The sequence below is a fragment of the Bos indicus genome, chromosome 8, assembly GCF_029378745.1.
Source record: "Bos indicus isolate NIAB-ARS_2022 breed Sahiwal x Tharparkar chromosome 8, NIAB-ARS_B.indTharparkar_mat_pri_1.0, whole genome shotgun sequence".
In the NCBI taxonomy this organism is placed as follows: Eukaryota; Metazoa; Chordata; class Mammalia; order Artiodactyla; family Bovidae; genus Bos; species Bos indicus.
In genome coordinates this window covers 44,443,804-44,464,622 of record NC_091767.1, presented here as the reverse complement: position 1 = coordinate 44,464,622, position 20,819 = coordinate 44,443,804, and the positions used below count along the sequence as shown (strand labels likewise).

General features: G+C 40.7%; 1 protein-coding gene across 1 annotated transcript in view; it reads right to left on the bottom strand.

Moving 5' to 3' along the window:
• Window positions 1-20,819, bottom strand: part of PGM5 (phosphoglucomutase 5) — a 210,019-nt gene that overhangs the window by 80,139 nt on the left and 109,061 nt on the right. The window contains exon 7 of the mRNA XM_019966038.2: window positions 8,125-8,240. Within this exon, the coding sequence (XP_019821597.2) occupies window positions 8,125-8,240 (116 nt within the window). The remainder of the gene's footprint in view (window positions 1-8,124; window positions 8,241-20,819) is intronic.

Sequence of the window (20,819 nt, the reverse complement as noted above, 5' to 3'; positions counted from 1 at the left end):
TAAGGATTTATGAAATGTTCTCCTTTCCCTCTGAAAAGAGTTTTCCAAAGCCCTTCCAAGGAAGCGGGTGAATATCTTTCCTAGCACAAAAGATGATTTTGCTTCTGAAATGACCTTGGTTCTCTGACAGAGCAATAAATACAGGTTTCCTATTATCTGAGACTCGTACCTTTCCATGGGCAAGAAGCATGGACTCTGATCTTACCGCTAGCTTGTTACCTTGGAAAGTTCTGGGAGTTCAAGATGCTGGTAAGGGAAATTCCCACTCAAGGTATATCTTGCTCATCTTGGACAAAAAGCTTGGCATCTTGAGCCTGAGGCAGATCCATATTTTCAAGCTTTCCTGGCACTAAAGTCTGCATTCCTAGTTGGTACACAGCTCCATGCCCCAAGGGCATTGAAATAAGGCCACCACTAGAGAAAGCTTTGGCTTCCCTTGTGGCTCAGCTGGTAAAGAATCCACCTGCAATGTGGGTAACTGGGGTTCAATCCCTGGGTTGGGAAGATTCCCTGAAGGGAAAGGCTACCCACTCCAGTATTCTGCCCTAGAGAATTCCACGGACTGTATAGTCCACTGTGCTCAGTCAAACACAACTGAGCAACTTTTACTTCACTCACTAGAGAAAGCTTTGATAAGTTTTAGAAGTGTCTGCCCAGTCTCAGGTTTAGAATCTTTCCCTCTCTCTGCTTTCTCCTTCCCTTATTAGCTCACTTGATTTTGAGAACTATGTCCTAAGGTAGGTGGGAAGCACCTGTGAGCAGCTGACTTTTACAAGCAGGAAATATAAGGGGTCAGAGAGGCCACGTGGTTTGTCTGTAAGAGGCAGGTGATCATCAGCCTCATGTTCCTGGGCCTCTAGACTTTCTGAGCTGAACCTGGCGTCACATCTCAGAGATACTTGTTATACCATTCCTGATGAAAAACAAATACCAGTTCTCACCAGAGCAACGTTCCCTGCTCTTGACTGCACATCAGAATCACGTAAGGACACTTACTTAAAATGCAGATTCTCAGGCTTGAGTCAGGGATTTCAAGCAAGGGTAGGATAGAAAATCTATATTTTTGTCAAGCTTCCCAGGTGATTCTTAACATATCCAGCTCAATGCCTCTCCAAGAACCAGCATTAATAAGGAACAGCGTGAAGCCACTTTCTCCTTCCAAGAATGAGTGGTCCAGTTCCTCGGGCCTTATAACAGTCATCTACTGTTAAGTGCTGGAGAGACGGAATTAGCCATTGCTTTCATGGGGAAGACTGATTGGCACAGTGGAAAGCAGTATGCACCGTAGGGCAGGAGACCTGGCTGTTAGTTCAACTGTAATTTAATTCAAGTAGAGGCCTTTTCCAGGCTCTGGGGCCCTGGGTGAGTCACTTAACTGCTTCTTGGGTTCAGGAGCTTCATCTATCAAATCAGGCTAATGTCATCTGAACCTGAAGAATGGTGGGGCTGGGTTCTACACATTGAAAAATCTGTTGTGCTCCTTGAAAGGAGAATGACGGGCAAACAGAACAGTGAGAGACTTTTAAATTTTCCCTTCTAGTCCGGCCTACATGCTGCAACTAGCATAACAATCTGAAAGTAAAGCTTGCTGGAGAGTGGTTGCAAACAGATATCCCTCCTCCCCTGCAGACCATGGATGGATTCCTAGATCCCCTGGAGAAGGAAATGGCAACCCACTCCAGTATTCTTGCCTGGGAAATTCCATGGACAGAGGAGCCTTGCGGGCTATAGTCCACGGGGTCGCAAAAGAGTCAGACACAACTGGGGAACTGAGCACACTCAACATCTAAGCTAGGCAGGCAAAGGGCTTCTAAAGTGAGCCCCTCGCCACTGGCATTTCCAATTTCTTGACTGGAAGAAATTGTTTCTTGATACTCCCTTCTCAATCCTACCCTGTATGTCAGAGGTTAGTAAACTTCAGCCCACAGGCCAAATTTGGACTTAGGCCTATTTTTAAGTAAATTTTTATTGGCACACAACCATACTCATGTATGTATTGTCTATGGCTGCTTTTGTGCTACGGTCATTCAGTCGAGTAACTCTGGAAGAGATCTTACATAGCCTCTCAGTTCACAAAGTCTCAAATATTTACTACCTGGCCCTTTACAGAAAAAGTTTCCCAATCCCTGGTATAGACCAGTCTTTTTCAGTTTTTGGCCATGACCCACAATAAATATATTTTACAGTAAGACCTACTACACACACAGATACCTGTGTGTATATTTGTATGTAAAATTTCCCAAAATAACATTTACCTTTACTAAATGCAAGGCATCTGATAGTTTCTAGTCTATTATATTGTCTTAAAAAGTTGTTCATGACTGTACCAATCTCATGATCCCAATTTAGCCTTGATTCATATTTGGAAAACACTTCTCTAGATAAACTAAACAGCTAGCTACTTACAACACATGTCCTCTCATCTCCCACTTCTATTACTTTCTTGACATTGCTGTCTCCATCTAATAAGGCTCTGCCTCTGTCCTGTCATCTCTAAATGTGCAAATCCTTCCCATTCTCTAGAAACTATCCAACTCCCATCTCTTCCAAGAAGTCTGCTTTGAGCCTCCAGTTCCAAACTACTTTCTCCTTTTCCTATCTGCCACAGTACTTTTTCTATTCCTCTATTGTGGAACTTCAAATTTTCTGTTTTGTAGAAAAGTTATCTGTGCATCTTTCTATGTATCCTAAAGATCTTGAGTTTCTTAAAGGTATGAACTTAAGCATTTTGTATTCTATATATCATCCAATATAGTGCCTTGTACTCTGTAAGTACAGAATAAATGTTTATTACACTGAAGTCAGCAAATATTTGTTATTAAGGGTATAATATGGATTTATACATACAACATTTTATTCTTTAATTTTAAAGACTACAAATTTATGGTATATTGTAAGCACTTGGTAAATGTTTATAAAGACAAACAGAGAGAGAAAGGAGATAATCTGGACTTACCAGTTCTATCCCAGTTGCTAGATTTGTGTTATTTGGGCAGAACAATTTTAGGCAGAATTGTTATATACAGTGTACAATTCCTGAGTTTTTTGAGTCACAGTCACTGGTTTAGACATACAGAACACCTATTTTTCAAAGGATCAGCAGAGAAAAAAATGTAACAGTTTTAACTGTCCTAACCAGACTTGCCAGCCACATATTCTGATATCAAACATAATCATTGAGAGAGCTTAATACAGTCTCTCCTTTTCCAGGAGACCCTTTTCCTGGAACCCTTTTCTCCTTTTCCTGCCAACCCTTTTGTACCATTAATGCTGTCAGAATCTAACTAATTTTGGTAAAAATTACATTCACATAATAAAGGAGAAAAAACACTAATATATTACTTGATTCTGAAAGGGCATCTTCCAGCGGCCATTTATTAAGTAATATGAGAATGGAGGGGGTATTACATAAGCATGACAAGGATTTTACTAACATTAAAAAGCAATCATCAAAACAGATGGTAAAATATTGAATTAATTTCCATTAAAATCATGAGCTATCACAATTGCTTTTTAATATTATTTTTAATATTGTAGATAATGGAATGATATAAGACTATAAAATAGAAGGTCTAAATAGTAGAAAACACATGAAAAATCTTTCAATTGTAAATTATAAGACTGTATATATAAAATGAATGCCAAAAATGTAGAAGTGTTACAAAAGAAAATACCATAGTCAATAACAGAATCTGTTATCATGGCTGCAAACCAGAAAAAAAAATTAATAGTTTCTCTTTATGTAACACTAAACAAATTAGAAAGGAACATTAAAATCAAAGCTATTAACATCTCTATAGGACATATAACTCAGTTTCTTCAATGGATAAATTAGAAAGAGAAAATATAGAGGAGATAAATGCAGATTAAAAGAGACTTAAGAGAGATATTATCAAATCCCTTATGATTATACAGTGGAAGTGAGAAATAGATTTAAGGGACTAGATCTGATAGATAGAGTGCCTGATGAACTATGAACGGAGGTTCATGACATTGTACAGGAGGCAGTGATCAAGACCATCCCCATGAAAAAGAAATGCAAAAAAGCAAAATGGCTGTCTGGGGAGGCCTTACAAATAGCTGTGAAAAGAAGAGACGCAAAAAGCAAAGGAGAAAAGGAACGATATAAACATCTGAATGCAGAGTTCCAAAGAATAGCAAGAAGAGATAAGAAAGCCTTCCTCAGTGATCAATGCAAAGAAATAGAGGAAAACAACAGAATGGGAAAGACTAGAAATATCTTCAAGAAAATTAGAGATATCAAGGGAACATTTCATGCAAAGATGGGCTCGATAAAGGACAGAAATGGTATGGACCTAAGAGAAGCAGAAGATATTAAGAAGAGGTGGCAAGAATACACAGAAGAACTGTACAAAAGAGATTTTCAGGACCCAGATAATCATGATGGTGTGATCACTCACCTAGAGCCAGACATTCTGGAATGTGAAGTCAAGTGGGCCTTAGAAAGCATCACCACAAACAAAGCTAGTGGAGGTGATAGAATTCCAGTGGAGCTATTCCAAATCCTGAAAGATGATGCTGTAAAAGTGCTACACTCAATATGCCAGCAAATTTGGAAAACTCAGCAATGGCCACAGGATTGGAAAAGGTCAGTTTTCATTCCAATCCCAAAGAAAGGCAATGCCAAAGAATGCTCAAACTACCACACAATTGCACTCATCTCACACGCTAGTAAAGTCATGCTCAAAATTCTCCAAGCCAGGCTTCAGCAATACGTGAACCGTGAACTTCCAGATGTTCAAGCTGGTTTTAGAAAAGGCAGAGGAATCAGAGATCAAATGGCCAACATCCGCTGGATCATCGAAAAAGCGAGAGTTTCAGAAAAACATCTATTTCTGTTTTATTGACTATGCCAAAGCCTTTGACTGTGTGGATCACAATAAACTGTGGAAAATTCTGAAAGAGATGGGACTAACCTGCCTCTTGAGAAACCTATATGCAGGTCAGGAAGCAACAGTTAGAACTGGACATGGAACAACAGACTGGTTCCAAATAGGAAAAGGAGTACGTCAAGGCTGTATACTGTCACCCTGCTTATTTAGCTTATATGCAGAGTACATCATGAGAAATGCTGGGCTGGAAGAAGCACAAGCTGGAATCAAGACTGCCGGGAGAAATATCAATAACCTCAGATATGCAGATGACACCACCCTTTTGGCAGAAAGTGAAGAGGAACTAAAAAGCCTCTCGATGAAAGTGAAAGAGCAGAGTGAAAAGCTTGGTTTAAAGCTCAACATTCAGAAAACGAAGATCATGGCATCTGGTCCTATCACTTCATGGGAAGTAGATGGGGAAACAGTGGAAGCAGTCTCAGACTTTATTTTTTTGGGCTCCTAGGTTACTGCAGATGGTGACTGCAGCCATGAAATTAAAAGATGCTTACTCCTTGGAAGGAAAATTGTGACCAACTTAGATAGCATATTCAAAAGCAGAGACATTACTTTACCAACAAAGGTCTGTCTAGTCCAGGCTATGGTTTTTCCAATGGTCATGTATGGATGTAAGAGTTGGACTGTGAAGAAGGCTGAGTGCCAAAGAACTGATGCTTTTGAACTGTGGTGTTGGAGAAGACTCTTGAGAGTCCCTTGGACTGTAAGGAGATCCAACCAGTCCATCCTAAAGGAGATCAGTCCTGGGTGTTCATTGGAAGGACTGATGCTAAAGCTGAAACTCCAATACTTTGGCCACCTCATGTGAAGAGTTGACTCATTGGAAAAGCCTCTGATGCTGGGAGGGATTGGGGGCAGGAGGAGAAGGGGACGACAGAGGATGAGATGGCTGGATGGCATCACTGACTTGATGGACACGAGTTTGAGTGAACTCCGGGAGTTGGTGATGGACAGGGAGGCCTGGCGTGCTGCGATTCATGGGGTGGCAAAGAGTCGGACACTTAAGCGACTGAACTGAACTCAAGAGAGATTAACCAGTTACAATGTAAAGTCGTTTGTATCCTGACTGTAAAAATCTACAAGACGGTGCCACACCCATTCCAGTAATAAGAAAAGATTAGGAAATCTGCAAAATCACAACTTTTGGGGAACTGATTAGAGATTTGATGTCACAAGCAATAAGGTGGATTCCAAAGAGTCTCAAGCCCCTTCAAGGAAAGATAGGACACAAAACCATCTCATCTCTGGCAGAGGACAGGAAAAAGAAGATGCTTCCATACAAGTGAATGATAAGACGTCATATAAGAGTTTTAAAAATTTGTAAGGGCCAAGTATAGCTTTTATCATGTTATTTTAAAATTGCCTGGAGTCCCAGATATAAGGGGCACACTTCCAAGTTTTTTCTCGTAGGTTCCATTGGGTACTCAGGAAAGGCTGGAAAAAGAGAGACTTGTTACTGCTGGTATGCAGGATATAATCAACTTCTGCCCAAGAGATAAGCATGAAACCCTTCTCGTTCCCCAAACATTTCTTTCATAGGAAATGAAAGCCTAAAGTTCCTGGATGAATGAGCTGCAAACCTTCTTATGCCTAGGACCCAGGCAAAGATTTGCAGCTACTGAAATAAGAATTGAAGTAAAAAACCTTGGAGAGAGGGTAGGAAATCCTGGGCCCAGAATTCTATACCAATACTAAGCAGAGGTCTGCTACCATTAGAGAAGGGTCAAGTACTTGGTGAGAAGAGGTCTATTTTGTATCACCTACATGCTGAAAGCTGTGAATGAAACAGAAACACTGAAAAATCTCTTTCATAACCCATCCTCACTTTCAGTACACAGTACAAATATCCCACTCCTGGGAGAATTTGAAGCCTGTGACACACTAAAGATTATAACAGAAACAATGAAACTCAAACATAGCTCAAGACTTAGTTACATTTAGCTTAACCTTGCACACTGATGCTCCGATAGAAAGGTAACACCCTTTTCTTTGTGTAAATATTACTTACATTAGTCTCTGCTTTCTTTATAGACATACAGTCCAGCATTAAATGAAAAATTACAGGATACACAAAAATCAAGAACGAGTAAACCATTGCTTTATCGACAAAGAAATCAAGAGAACCAGAACTAGATATTGGAATTATCAGTCAGAAAGTTTATAATTATGTTTAACATGTTCAGTAATCTAATGGAAAAGGTAAATAGCAGACATAAACAGATCAAGAAATGCATCAAAGAGATGAAAATTATTTAAGAAGAGTCAAAAAGAAATGCTAGAAATAAAAAACACAGTATCAGAGATGAAGAAATGCTTCCCTAGGCTCAGCAAAAGACTGGACACAGCTCAGTAAAGAATCAGTAATATGCCACTAAAGATTATCTAAACTGAAACACAAAAAGAAAAAAGAGTAAACAAAACCAAATACTGCTTGTAAAAGCTCTGTCCGTATGTTGGACACAAATTATCTAACATACGAGTAACTAGAGCCTCAGAGGAGATGACAGAATAGGGAAAGAGAGATATTAAAAAAGATAATGGCTGAGAATTTTCTAAAATTAATGAAAGACAACAAACAACAGATCCAAGAATCCCAAAGAACCCCAAGAAGAATTTAAAAAATACATGTTCCTAGATATACTATAATTAAACTGTTAACAGAAATGGGAGGTAGGGGAAATTTGAATACAGAGCAACAGTAGTAATTAGAGCTGACTTCTTGGGAACTATGGGCTTCCCTTGTGGCTCAGCTGGTAAAGAATCTGCCTGCAATGTGGGAGACCTGGGTTCAGTCCCTGGGTTGGGAAGATCCCCTGGAGAAAGGAAAGGCTACCCTCTTCAGTATTCTGGCCTGGAGAATTCCAACGACTGTACAGTCCATGGAGTCACAAAGAGTCGGACATGACTGAGCAACTTTCACTTTTCTTGGGAACTATGCAAGCCAAAAGATAAGATATATGTACATATATATATATTTTAATTTCCATAATAGAAAGCTTTGAAAGAAAGGGAAATTTTTTAAAAGAAGGAAAAATGGGCAGAAGATGTGAGTGTGTCATAGCATGTATCCCACTAGGTTTATTCTAATTTTTTTTTTTTTTGCCTCTAACTCCTTCTCCAGCCTCTGATTCACAGTGGAGTCACAGGTTTCCAAACTGGGGTCACAGAGTGCTGCAGCCACCCGCTCCAGTAATACCAACCCAATAAAGCCTACCAGTGCCAAAGCTCTCTTCTCCACACAGAGAGCACCGGCCCGAGTCCATCAGATTTGAGAAGAATCTCCATCCAGCTGGGGTCTCATACACAGGGACCTTCATTGATTTGGCCACTCTGAAAAACAGAATTTAAGGCAACAATCAATCCATACTTCTCCTTTCTTTTTTTCTCATTACATAAGCAAGTCTTTAAGATTTGTTGATGCCATAAACTAGATTTTAGAACACCTGAACAATATGGACAGTTTTCAAGATGTGAAGCCATAGGTGAAAGTTTATGGATAGCATATTCTCACATGTATGTTTCCCTTCTATATATATTCCTTAACCTTTGTGGTAAGATCCAACTGGGTATCTGAGAATCTAAAGTAAGGTGGTATTTGGGTGCAAACACTTTGGAATATTGTTTGACATTATCTACTAAAGATGAATATGAGGAGGGCATGTCAACCCACTCCAGTATTCTTCCCTGGAGAATCCCAAGGACAGATCCTGGTAGGCTACAGTCCAAAGGCTTGTACAGTCGGATATGACTGAAGTGACTTAGCATGCACATACTAAAGATTAATATATACACATCCCATGAACCAGCAATTCAACTCCTAGAAAATAGTAGACCCTGTGGTACACTGCTTACCCCCCAACACACACACACACACACACACACACACACACACACTTTGGTGGTTTAGTCACTAAATTGTGTCTGACTCTTCCAAACCCATGGACTGTAGACCACCAGGCTCCTCTGTCCATGGGATTTCCCAGGCAAGATTACTCGAGTGGGTTGCCATTGCCTTCTTCTCCAGGGGATCTTCCTGATCCAAGAATCGAACCCTGGGTCTCCTGCATTGCAGGCAGATTCTTTACCAACTGAGCCAGTAGCACTGGAACATTCTTTCTATGAGCTGCTAGAAATGTTGATTTTCTCTTATTCTCAAAATGTTCCAAGAAAAATACATAATCATGCTTACATCCTGGTAGTAATAGTGGAATAAAGCCTCCCCAAACTGGAGAGAAAAAGTTTTCAAAGCCATTAATTTCACAGTCAGAAGTTCAACAAAGAAGAAATCATTCACACAGAAGCTTTCAAGTGCAGTTCACAGTGAAGGCTGGCTCAAAATTAATTTAGCTAAAATGAATGTATATGATCACAAAATAGAATGCAACTGGGGCAGAGGTGAGAGTAAGAGAAAGGCTAGAGGGTGTGAGATATATATTCTCTGGTTAAAACTTTCTTGTTGGTTCAAAGCCAAGTTGGCAGAACTTAAGGGAGGAGAAAGGATTTCCCCAACTCCACCCTTTTCAGTTAATCACTCTTAGGAGGTCATTAGGCTAAAGTCTGAGGTTGGATTTTAAAGGACTAGATACTTTTTATAACTATGAGCCACAGTTGCAGTTATACAAGCTAAGATAACAATATGGGTAATTAAATTCCAGGATCCCAAGCATGAGTTGATTGTGTCCTAAAGTCAGAAAGGAATTCCCCTCCCTTCTCCTTCTACTGAACTTGGGATCCATCCCAAACATTGCATTCAGCAGATACCAGGCTGAATGGAGGAGCCTGGCCTCTTTTTGGCAGGAGGCCCCGGTGGAGTCTCTGAAACTCTCTGGTACAAAAGCTAAAACTGAAGCTGCTCATGCTGAGGGTCTGCTCCCCTCTTTTTGCCTCCCACCATGACATGCTTGAGACAAACAAACCTCTCTTTCTAGGGAAGACCAGAAGGAAAAGAAAGAAAGTGAATCTGGGCCAAAATTTTCCTAAAAATGGGAGTGAGCTCTCACAGCAAAAAGGAAAAACACTGGAAAACAAAGACACATGGTAGATACAGGCTCCTCATTGTGGATTTTAAAACCTCTAAAAATGTGGCTTCAGGTTGGAAATAGCCTCAATCTGCCTTTCCAACACTTTCTCTCATGACCCCTCCCACATGCTCCTTTAAAAAAACTGAACTCTTTTTTTCTTTTATTTTGCGGGGGTGGAGGTCAACACGCAGCATGTGGGATCTTAGTTCCCTAACCAGGGATCAAACTGGAGCCCCTGCTATGGAAGCACAGAGTCTTAACCACTGGATCAACAGGAAAGTCCCAATCATTTCTTATTTTTTAAATATGCTGTTGCATTTTTGTTGTTGATTTCTGAGTCCTTCTTCGTACTTTTCATGTTACATGGATTAATCCTCCTTTCCAGTCTCTCAGAATACTTCACTGCTTCAGAACCTATCTAAAATGTCCCGCCATCATGAATCTTGTGGCAAAGACTGCTAGTGGTCAATAAATGCATCTTTTCCTGGACACACAGCTGGACTACATTTCTTAGCCTCCCATGAGGTTCGTTGTGGCCATGTAGAGTTCTAGCCAGTGGAACTCTAGTGGAGATAACGCATACTCTTTTCAGATATGGCTTTAAAACTTCCCATCCTCCCTGTTTCTTCTCCTTCTGCCAGTTTAATGTGGACAAGCCCCACCATCCTAGAAACCACATGTTAAAGATGGTGGGCCTACAAGTTGGAAGAATCTGGATCTCTTAATCACCATTTGGAAGAGAATTCATCACCAATCAGGAACACTTGTTTTTAACTTTTAATAACTGAGAAAAAACCTTTTGCTGTGTTTGAGCCATTGTACATTTTGGGATTAGTTTTATAGCAGCAGCTCTACTATCATAATAATACAATTTGTTTTTCATTGCCATAATCAACCCAGAGTAGCCGTTCCTGCCTTAGGCTTCCTCTCTGGGTATGTATGGGGTCTTTATGTTCACGTGGTCATTGTATATGCTTTTACCTCCTTAACACTTTCCCTCCACACACAGACACTACCACCACCACCAATGTGTTAGTTCTTTGAGAGCAGAAGCTACATCTTACATACCTTTATACCTCTTCAATGTCTAGGATAACAAAGTACCTTGTCAGACTTGCCCTCAATAAAGTCTGTATGATTTCAGTTGACTTAATATCTACTATTTAAGGAATATTGTTGAATAGCAAGGAGGAAAGTATCTCTACTTGATGTTTTCTCATTTAAAGCTCCTTTTCAGATCAGATCAGATCAGATCAATCGCTCAGTCATGTCCGACTCTTTGCGACCCCATGAATCGCAGCACGCCAGGCCTCCCTGTCCATCACCAACTCCTGGAGTTCACTCAGACTCACATCCATCAAGTCAGTGATGCCATCCAGCCATCTCATCCTCTGTCGTCCCCTTCTCCTCCTGCCCCCAATCCCTCCCAGCATCAGACTCTTTTCCAATGAGTCAACTCTTCGCATGAGGTGGCCAAAGTACTGGAGTTTCAGCTTTAGCATCATTCCTTCCAAAGAAATCCCAGGGCTGATCTCCTTCAGAATGGACTGGTTGGATCTCCTTGCAGTCCAAGGGACTCTCAAGAGTCTTCTCCAACACCACAGTTCAAAAGCATCAATTCTTCAGCGCTCAGCTTTCTTCACAGTCCAACTCTCACATCCATACATGACCACAGGAAAAACCATAGCCTTGACTAGATGGACCTTTGTTGGCAAAGTAATGTCTCTGCTTTTGAATATGCTATCTAGGTTGGTCATAACTTTCCTTCCAAGGAGTAAGCGTCTTTAATTTCATGGCTGCAGTCACCATCTGCAGTGATCTTGGAGCCCAGAAAAATAGTCTGACACTGTTTCCACTGTTTCCCCATCTATTTCCCATGAAGTGATGGGACCGGATGCCATGATCTTCGTTTTCTGAATGTTGAGCTTTAAGCCAACTTTTTCACTCTCCACTTTCTCTTTCATCAAGAGGCTTTTTAGTTCCTCTTCACTTTCTGCCGTAAGGGTGGTGTCATCTGCATATCTGAGGTTAGTGATATTTCTCCCAACAATCTTGATTCCAGCTTGTGTTTCTTCCACTCCAGCATTTCTCATGATATACTCTGCATATAAGTTAAATAAACAGGGTGACAATATACAGCCTTGACGTACTCCTTTTCCTATTTGGAACCAGTCTGTTGTTCCATGTCCAGTTCTAACTGTTGCTTCCTGACCTGCATACAGATTTCTCAAGAGGCGGATCAGGTGGTGTGGTATTCCCATCTCTTGAAGAATTTTCCACAGTTTATTGTGATCCACACAGTCAAAGGCTTTGGCATAGTCAGTAAAGCAGAAATAGATGTTTTTCTGGAACTCTCTTGCTTTTTCCATGATCCAGCGGATGTTGGAAATTTGGTCTCTGATTCCTCTGCCTTTTCTAAAACCAGCTTGAATATCAGGAAGTTCACGGTTCACGTATTGCTGAAGCCTGGCTTGGAGAATTTTGAGCATAACTTTACTAGTGTGTGAGATGAATGCAATTGTGCGGTAGTTTGAGCATTCTTTGGCATTGCCTTTCTTTGGGATTGGAATGAAAACTAACCTTTTCCAGTCCTGTGGCCATTGCTGAGTTTTCCAAATTTGCTGGCATATTGAGTGCAGCACTTTTACAGCATCATCTTTCAGGAATTGGAATAGCTCAACTGGAATTCTATCACCTCCACTAGCTTTGTTCGTAGTGATGCTTTCTAAGGCCCACTTGACTTCACATTCCAGGATGTCTGGCTCTAGGTCAGTGATCACACCATCGTGATTATCTGGGTCGTGAAGATCTTTTTTGTACAGTTCTTCTGTGTATTCTTGCCATCTTTTCTTAATATCTTCTGCTCCTTATATTAAGATGTAATTAAGTGATTATAACTTAATCATTTTGAGTAAAGGGAATTTCTCCAGGTATTAATCAGTGGGACTATCAGGACAGGGCTTCTCTGATGGCTCAGAAAGTAAAGAATCTGCCTTCAATGCAAGAAGACTTGGGTTCAGTCCCTGGGTTGGGAAGATCCTTTGGAGAAGGGAATGGCTACCCATGCCAGTATTCTTGCCTGGAGAATCCCATGGACAGAGAAGCCTAGAGGGCTACAGTCCATGGGGTCACAAAGAGTCAGACACGACTGAGCGACTAAACAGCATACGTAGCAGCAGTACACAGCTATCAGGATAAGACAAAGGCATTTCTTGAAAGTCAAGACTTTAGAACAGAATTATTGCAGTGAATATATGAGAATCAAAGGTTTGAAGGGCAGAAAGACACATTATTTTATCTTCCCAGTCTCGGTAGTCACCTTACCCTCATGTGCTCGAACAACATAACAAATACAAAAGTACCCTGAAAAATCCCTAAAAGCTCACTACATATATAAGTGCTAGCATATCCATCTTTGTGCCTCCCACACCCAGCACAGTGCATGCCCATAGTAAGTATTAAAATATCTATTAACCTAATTGTACAGTGTTACATCACTGGGTGCAATAATATTTTACTGGAATGCCAATGGTTATTAATGACTCTCTTACCTTGCTATAGAACAGCCAAATAAACAATGACTAATTATAGCAAATATATCAAGCAGAAACAGCTGTTCTTGGAATTCTACTTTAAGAAAGTTGCAATAGATTAAAAAAGGACAAGATCCAGGTCCCTCTTTTTCTGATTTATCTTCAAACATCCACTTTCTAAAGAGCTTAGCAGACTTCTTGGTCCTATTTTCTACACACTGAACTCTCAGCCCCTTTTTAAAAAGCGTCCATCTACATAGATTACAAGATACCTGCATTGTGCGTACATGCTGCCACTTCAGTCACGTCTGACTCTTTGCGACCCTATGGACTGTAGCCTGCCAGGCTCCTCTGTCCACGGGATTCTCTAAGCAAGGATACTGGAGTAGGTTACCATTTCCTTCTCCAACACAATTTGTTATCAGTTATCAAATCATCATGCTGTACACTTTAAATATATTATAGTTTTATCTGTCAATTATACCTCAATATAGTTAGAAACTTCCCTGCCTTCCCTGGTGGCTCAGACGGTAAAGTGTCTGCCTACAATGTGGGAGACCTGGGTTCAATCCCTGGATTGGGAAGATCTTCTGGAGAAGGAAATGGCAGCCATGGTAGGTTGCCATGCCTTCCTCTCCAGGGGATCTTCCCAACCCAGGACTGAACCCTCATGCCTTTAATCCCCTGCATTGGCAGGTGGGTTCTTTTACCACTAGCACCACCTGGGAAGCCCATCTGCATCACATATGTCCAACAAAAGACTTATATGTAGTTTGCATATAAAAACTCTTATGAGTCAATGAAAATAGCAGATAACCTTTAAAAGAGGGGCAAAAATCTTGAAAAGGCACTTTACATAACAGGATATTCAAGTGACAGATTAGCACATGAAAAGATGCTGGGGAAAGTGTTATTGCCAAGAGCTGGTGAAGATTTGTATTGTTAAAAGAATTGTTATTGTTAAAACAAATAGTGCACAGTTCAGTTCAGTTGCTCAATCATGTTCGACTCTTTGCGACCCCATGAATCGCAGCACGCCAGGCCTCCCTGTCCATCACCAACTCCCGGAGCTCACTCAAACTCACGTCCATTGAGTCGGTGATGCCATCCAGCCATCTCATCCTCTGTCGTCCCCTTCTCCTCCTGCCCCCAATCCCTCCCAGCATCAGACTCTTTTCCAATGAGTCAACTCTTCGCATGAGGTGGCCAAAGTACTGGAGTTTCAGCTTTAGCATCATTCCTTCCAAAGAAATCCCATGACTAATCTCCTTCAGAATGGACTGGTTGGATCTCCTTGCAGTCCAAGGGACTCTCAAGAGTCTTCTCCAACACCACAGTTCAAAAGCATCAATTCTTCGGCGCTCAGCTTTCTTCACAGTCCAACTCTCACATCCATACATGACCACAGGAAAAACCATAGCCTTGACTAGACAGACCTTTGTTGGCAAAGTAATGTCTCTGCTTTTGAATATGCTATCTAGGTTGGTCATAACTTTCCTTCCAAGGAGTAAGCGGCTTTTAATTTCATGGCTGAAGTCATCATCTGCAGTGATTTTGGAGCCCCCCAAAATAAAGTCTGACACTGTTTCCACTGTTTCCCCATCTATTTCCCATGAAGTGATGGGACTGGATGCCATGATCTTCGTTTTCTGAATGTTGAGCTTTAAGCCAACTTTTTCACTTACACACAGTATCACTCAAATGTGGAGTCTAAAAAAATAAAGCTGAACTCACTGAAATGAAGAGTAAATTGATGGTTGCTAGGGACTAGGGGGGTGGGTGGGGAAATGGGGAGATATTGGTCAAAGGGTACAAATTTCCATTTATAAGATAAATAAGCTTTGAAAAGCTAATGTACAGCTTGGTAACTATAGTTATTAATACGTACTGTATACGTGAAATTTGCTGAAAGTAGAATTCTCACAAAAAAAGAAGAGGAACTATGTGAGGTGATGAGTGAGTTAATTAACTTGATTGTGATAAGCAGTTCACAATGTATGTTTGTCGCTCAGTTGTGTCTGACTCTTTACAACTCTATGGACTGTAGCCTGCCAGGCTCCTCTGTCCATGGAATTCTCTAGGCAAGAATACTGGAGTAGATTGCCATTTCCTTCTACATCACAAGGTGTATGAGTTATCAAATCATCATGCTGTAGTTTTATCTGTCAATTATACCTCAATATACCAGTAATGCTGAAGAAGCTGAAGTTGAACAGTTCTATGAAGACCTACAAGACCTTTTAGAACTAACACCCAAAAAAGATGTACTTTTCATTATAGGGGACTGGAATGCAAAAGTAGGAAGTCAAGAAACACCTGGAGTAACAGGCAAATTTGGCCTTGGAATATGGAACGAAGCAGGGCAAAGACTAATAGAGTTTTGCCAAGAAAATGCACTGGTCATAACAAACACCCTCTTCCAACAACACAAGAGAAGACTCTATACGTGGACATCACCAGATGGTCAACACCGAAATCAGATTGATTATATTCTTTGCAGCCAAGATGGAGAAGCTCTATACAGTCAGCAAAAACAAGACCAGGAGCTGACTGTGGCTCAGACCATGAACTCCTTATTGCCAAATTCAGACTTAAATTGAAGAAAGTAGGGAAAACAACTAGATCATTCAGGTATGACCTAAATCAAACCCCTTATGATTATACAGTGGAAGTGAGAAATAGATTTAAGGGCCTAGATCTGATAGATAGAGTATCTGATGAACTATGGAATGAGGTTCGTGACATTGTACAGGAGACAGGGATCAAGACCATTCCCATGAAAAAGAAATGCAAAAAAGCAAAATGGCTGTCTGGGGAGGCCTTACAAATAGCTGAGAAAAGAAGAGACGTGAAAAGCAAAGGAGAAAAGGAAAGATATAAACATCTGAATGCAGAGTTCCAAAGAATAGCAAGAAGAGATAAGGAAGCCTTCCTCAGCGATCAATGCAAAGAAATAGAGGAAAACAACAGAATGGGAAAGACTAGAGATCTCTTCAAGAAAATCAGAGATACCAAAGGGACATTTCATGCAAAGATGGGCTGGATAAAGGACAGAAATGGTATGGACCTAACAGAAGCAGAAGATATTAAGAAGAGATGGCAAGAATACACAGAAGAACTGTACAAAAAAGATCTTCACGACCCAGATAATCACGATGGTGTGATCACTGACCTAGAGCCAGACATCCTGGAATGTGAAGTCAAGTGGGCCTTAGAAAGCATCACTACGAACAAAGCTAGTGGACGTGATGGAATTCCAGTGGAGCTATTCCAAATCCTGAAAGATGATGCTGTGAAAGTGCTGCACTCAATATGCCAGCAAATTTGGAAAACTCAGCAATGGCCACAGGACTGGAAAAGGTTAGTTTTCATTCCAATCCCAAAGAAAGGCAATGCCAAAGAATGCTCAAACTACCGCACAATTGCATTCATCTCACACGCTAGTAAAGTTATGCACAAAATTCTCCAAGCCAGGCTTCAGCAATATGTGAACCGTGAACTTCCTGATGTTCAAGCTGGTTTTAGAAAAGGCAGAGGAATCAGAGACCAAATTTCCAACATCCGCTGGATCATGGAAAAAGCAAGAGAGTTCCAGAAAAACATCTATTTCTGCTTTACTGACTATGCCAAAGCCTTTGACTGTGTGGATCACAATAAACTGTGGAAAATTCTTCAAGAGATGGGAATACCACACCACCTGATCCGCCTCTTGAGAAATCTGTATGCAGGTCAGGAAGCAACAGTTAGAACCGGACATGGAACAACAGACTGGTTTCAAATAGGAAAAGGAGTATATCAAGGCTGTATATTGTCACCCTGTTTATTTAACTTATATTCAGAGTACATCATGAGAAACACTGGACTGGAAGAAACACAAGCTGGAATCAAGATTGTTGGGAGAAATATCAATAACCTCAGATATGCAGATGACACCACCCTTACGGCAGAAAGTGAAGAGGAACTAAAAAGCCTCTTGATGAAAGTGGAAAGTGAAAAGTGAAAGTGGAAAGTGGAGAGTGAAAAAGTTGGCTTAAAGCTCAACATTCAGAAAACGAAGATCATGGCATCCGGTCCCATCACTTCATGGGAAATAGATGGGAAAACAGTGGAAACAGTGTCAGACTATTTTTCTGGGCTCCAAGATCACTGCAGATGGTGACTGCAGCCATGAAATTAAAAGCCGCTTACTCCTTGGAAGGAAAGTTATGACCAACCTAGATAGCATATTCAAAAGCAGAGACATTACTTTGCCAACAAAGGTTTGTCTAGTCAAGGCTATGGTTTTTCCTGTGGTCATGTATGGATGTGAGAGTTGGACTGTGAAGAAGGCTGAGCACTGAAGAATTGATGCTTTTGAACTGTGGTGTTGGAGAAGACTCTTGAGAGTCCCTTGGACTGCAAGGAGATCCAACCAGTCCATTCTGAAGGAGATCAGTCATGGGATTTCTTTGGAAGGAATGATGCTAAAGCTGAAACTCCAGTACTTTGGCCACCTCATGCGAAGAGTTGACTCATTGGAAAAGAGTCTGATGCTGGGAGGGATTGGGGGCAGGAGGAGAAGGGGACGACAGAGGATGAGATGGCTGGATGGCATCACCGACTCAATGGACGTGAGTTTGAGTGAACTCCGGGAGTTGGTGATGGACAGGGAGACCTGGCGTGCTGCGATTCATGGGGTCGCAAAGGGTCGGACATGACTGAGCGACTGATCTGATCTGATCTTACAGTTAGAAACTTCCCTGACTTCTCTGGTGGCTCAGATGGTAAAGCGTCTGCCTACAATGTGGGAGACCTGGGTTCAGTCCCTGGGTTTGGAAGATCTCCTGGAGAAGGCAATGGCACCCCGCTCCAGTACTCTTGCCTGGAAAATCCCATGGACGTAGGAGCCTGGTAGGCTACAGTCCATGGGGTCACAAAAAGTCCGACATGACTGAGCGACTTCACTTTCACTTTTCTACAGTTAGGAAAAAAATAATCAGAAAAGCTAGTCATTGGTGACAAAGTCAGGATAGAGGTTATCTCTTGGGAGGAGTGGAAGGCAGTAATTGGAATGGGGATCAAGAGAGCTTCAGGAATGGGTTCTGTTTCTTAATCTACAATGGTAATTACATGGGTGCATATTCTTTATGGAAAGTGCTTGAGCTATGCATCATTTGTGCCTCATGCATGTAAAATATACATTATGCTTCAATGAAACATTTATTTAGAAGAAAAATCCCTCTGTAGTACTCATGACTAAGTACATGTTTGAATTAGTAATGTTTACATCATCCCAAGAAACAAATCACTGGAGATGGAGTTTAATAGCATCTGGATATGGTGGGCTAAGGTCTAGTAGACATGTAACAAAACTACCAGCGAGTCCGTCCTTCAGTCTTTCCACATTGATGAGTCCACTCCCGGATCCCTTCTTTGATATCTGGTACCGCTGGCTAGAACTGCTCTGAGGTACAAGGCTTAAGTGAGTTTGCAGGTTAAAAGCCTATCTAAGGCAGCCTTCTCAGCTCATAAGTAAAAATTAGCCAGAGTTCAGCTAAGCCTTGTTCTCCAATAGCAAATCTCAAAGTCCACTCTTCAACTCATCTTTTGGATGGAGCAACTCACTGTTGTTGCTGTTGAGAGTCACTAAGTGGTGCCTGACTCTTGCGACCCCGTGGACTGTAGTTCTCCAGGCTCCATGGGATTTCATCTCCAGCATTGGCAGGCAGATTCCTTACCACTGAGGCACCAGGGAAGCTCTATAGCAACTCATACTTCTAAGTAAAGTAAGTATAAAACATGAGGCTGTCATAATAAGATGACCACAAAAGTTTTTCAAACATATATAGCTAATATATAATGTATTTTATATGTAAATATATATAACATATTATAAATATATATTGTATAAATGTGTACATTTATATATAAATTTTATATATTTCTGTGATACAGAGTAAAGTCAGAGAAAAACAAATACAGTATATTAATGTGTATATATATATATATATATATAAAATCTAGAAAAACAGTACCAACGAACCTCTTTACAGAGATGAAATGGAGATGCAGATCTAGAGAATGGACTTGCGGACACAGCAGGGGAAGGAGAGGTCAGGACAAATTGAGAAAGTAGCATCAACATAGGTACACTATCATGTGTAAAACGGATAACTAGCGGGAAGCTGCTATATAACACACGGAGCCCAGCCTGGCACGCTGTGATGACCGAGACGGGTGGGACAGGGCAGTCACAGAGGTTCAAGAGGGAAGGGATATATATATATATATATAACTAATTTGCATTGATGTATGCTAGAGACCACCACAACACTGTAAAGAAATTATCCTACAATTTACATTTTTATATATTCATATATATCTTTATTATGTTATTCAAATTGTATATATTATATAAATCTATAAACTTTAGCAGACACCTGCCTGTTCCTGGGACCTGTGGCAGCCTAGACTAAACCATAAAGCTCACATATTAAATAATACCTCACTTGCCCGCCTTATCAAGGAGGTCATAAGGCTCAAATGAGATGGTATATAAAGAAAAGAAAGAGTTCTAACAACTGCAAAATGTCCTGCAGTGTTTTGTTGTTACTGTTCTGAGTATTGAATCTTTCATTTAATCCAAAGGGAAATAAACATACCATTTAAAGAATATTTATAATAAAAAAATATAACAGGATGTCTCATACTTCCTATAAAATTTTAGATTTAGGGCAACTGTAAAACAAAGGTGGACCTTAAAGCCAGTTGCCTTGGCTGCTTTATCTAAAAGCTATGGCACTTTCCTTCTGCTGCTGCTGCTGCTAAGTCGCTTCAGTCGTGTCCGACTCTGTGCGACCCCATAGATGGCAGCCCACCAGGCTCCCCTGTCCCTGGGATTCTCCAGGCAAGAACACTGGAGTGGGTTACTTTCCTTTTAGGTAGGTGTTATAAAGGAAAATAGGATCCTTCCCAATATGATTTTTAATTTTGTTAGGAAACATAAGGCACGCATACTTTTGAGAATCTTTATTAAAAGAAAAAATTGGCTTTGGGAAAGTGACCAAAGATTCAAGAGAAAAATACGTAAAACTGAAATAATCACAGGTTTGCTCTCATAAGCTAGAATTAATCCAGAGCCTTATGTCTGGAATCAACAAGTTTCTATGTTTACCATCTTGATGCTTCAGCACTTTGATGTAAACTGCTCCTGGTTCTAATTTTATTTTCAAAGAAGAAAAACTGTTGAGGGACTAGGGCTGGCAAATTTTAAGCCCAAAGTGTTCCAGTTAAGCTGAGAGATAAAGAGATGCCTGTCAGCTGTCCTTCAGATTCCCATGAGATTGCTCCCTGAAGAGCAAAAAGTGAATCATCTT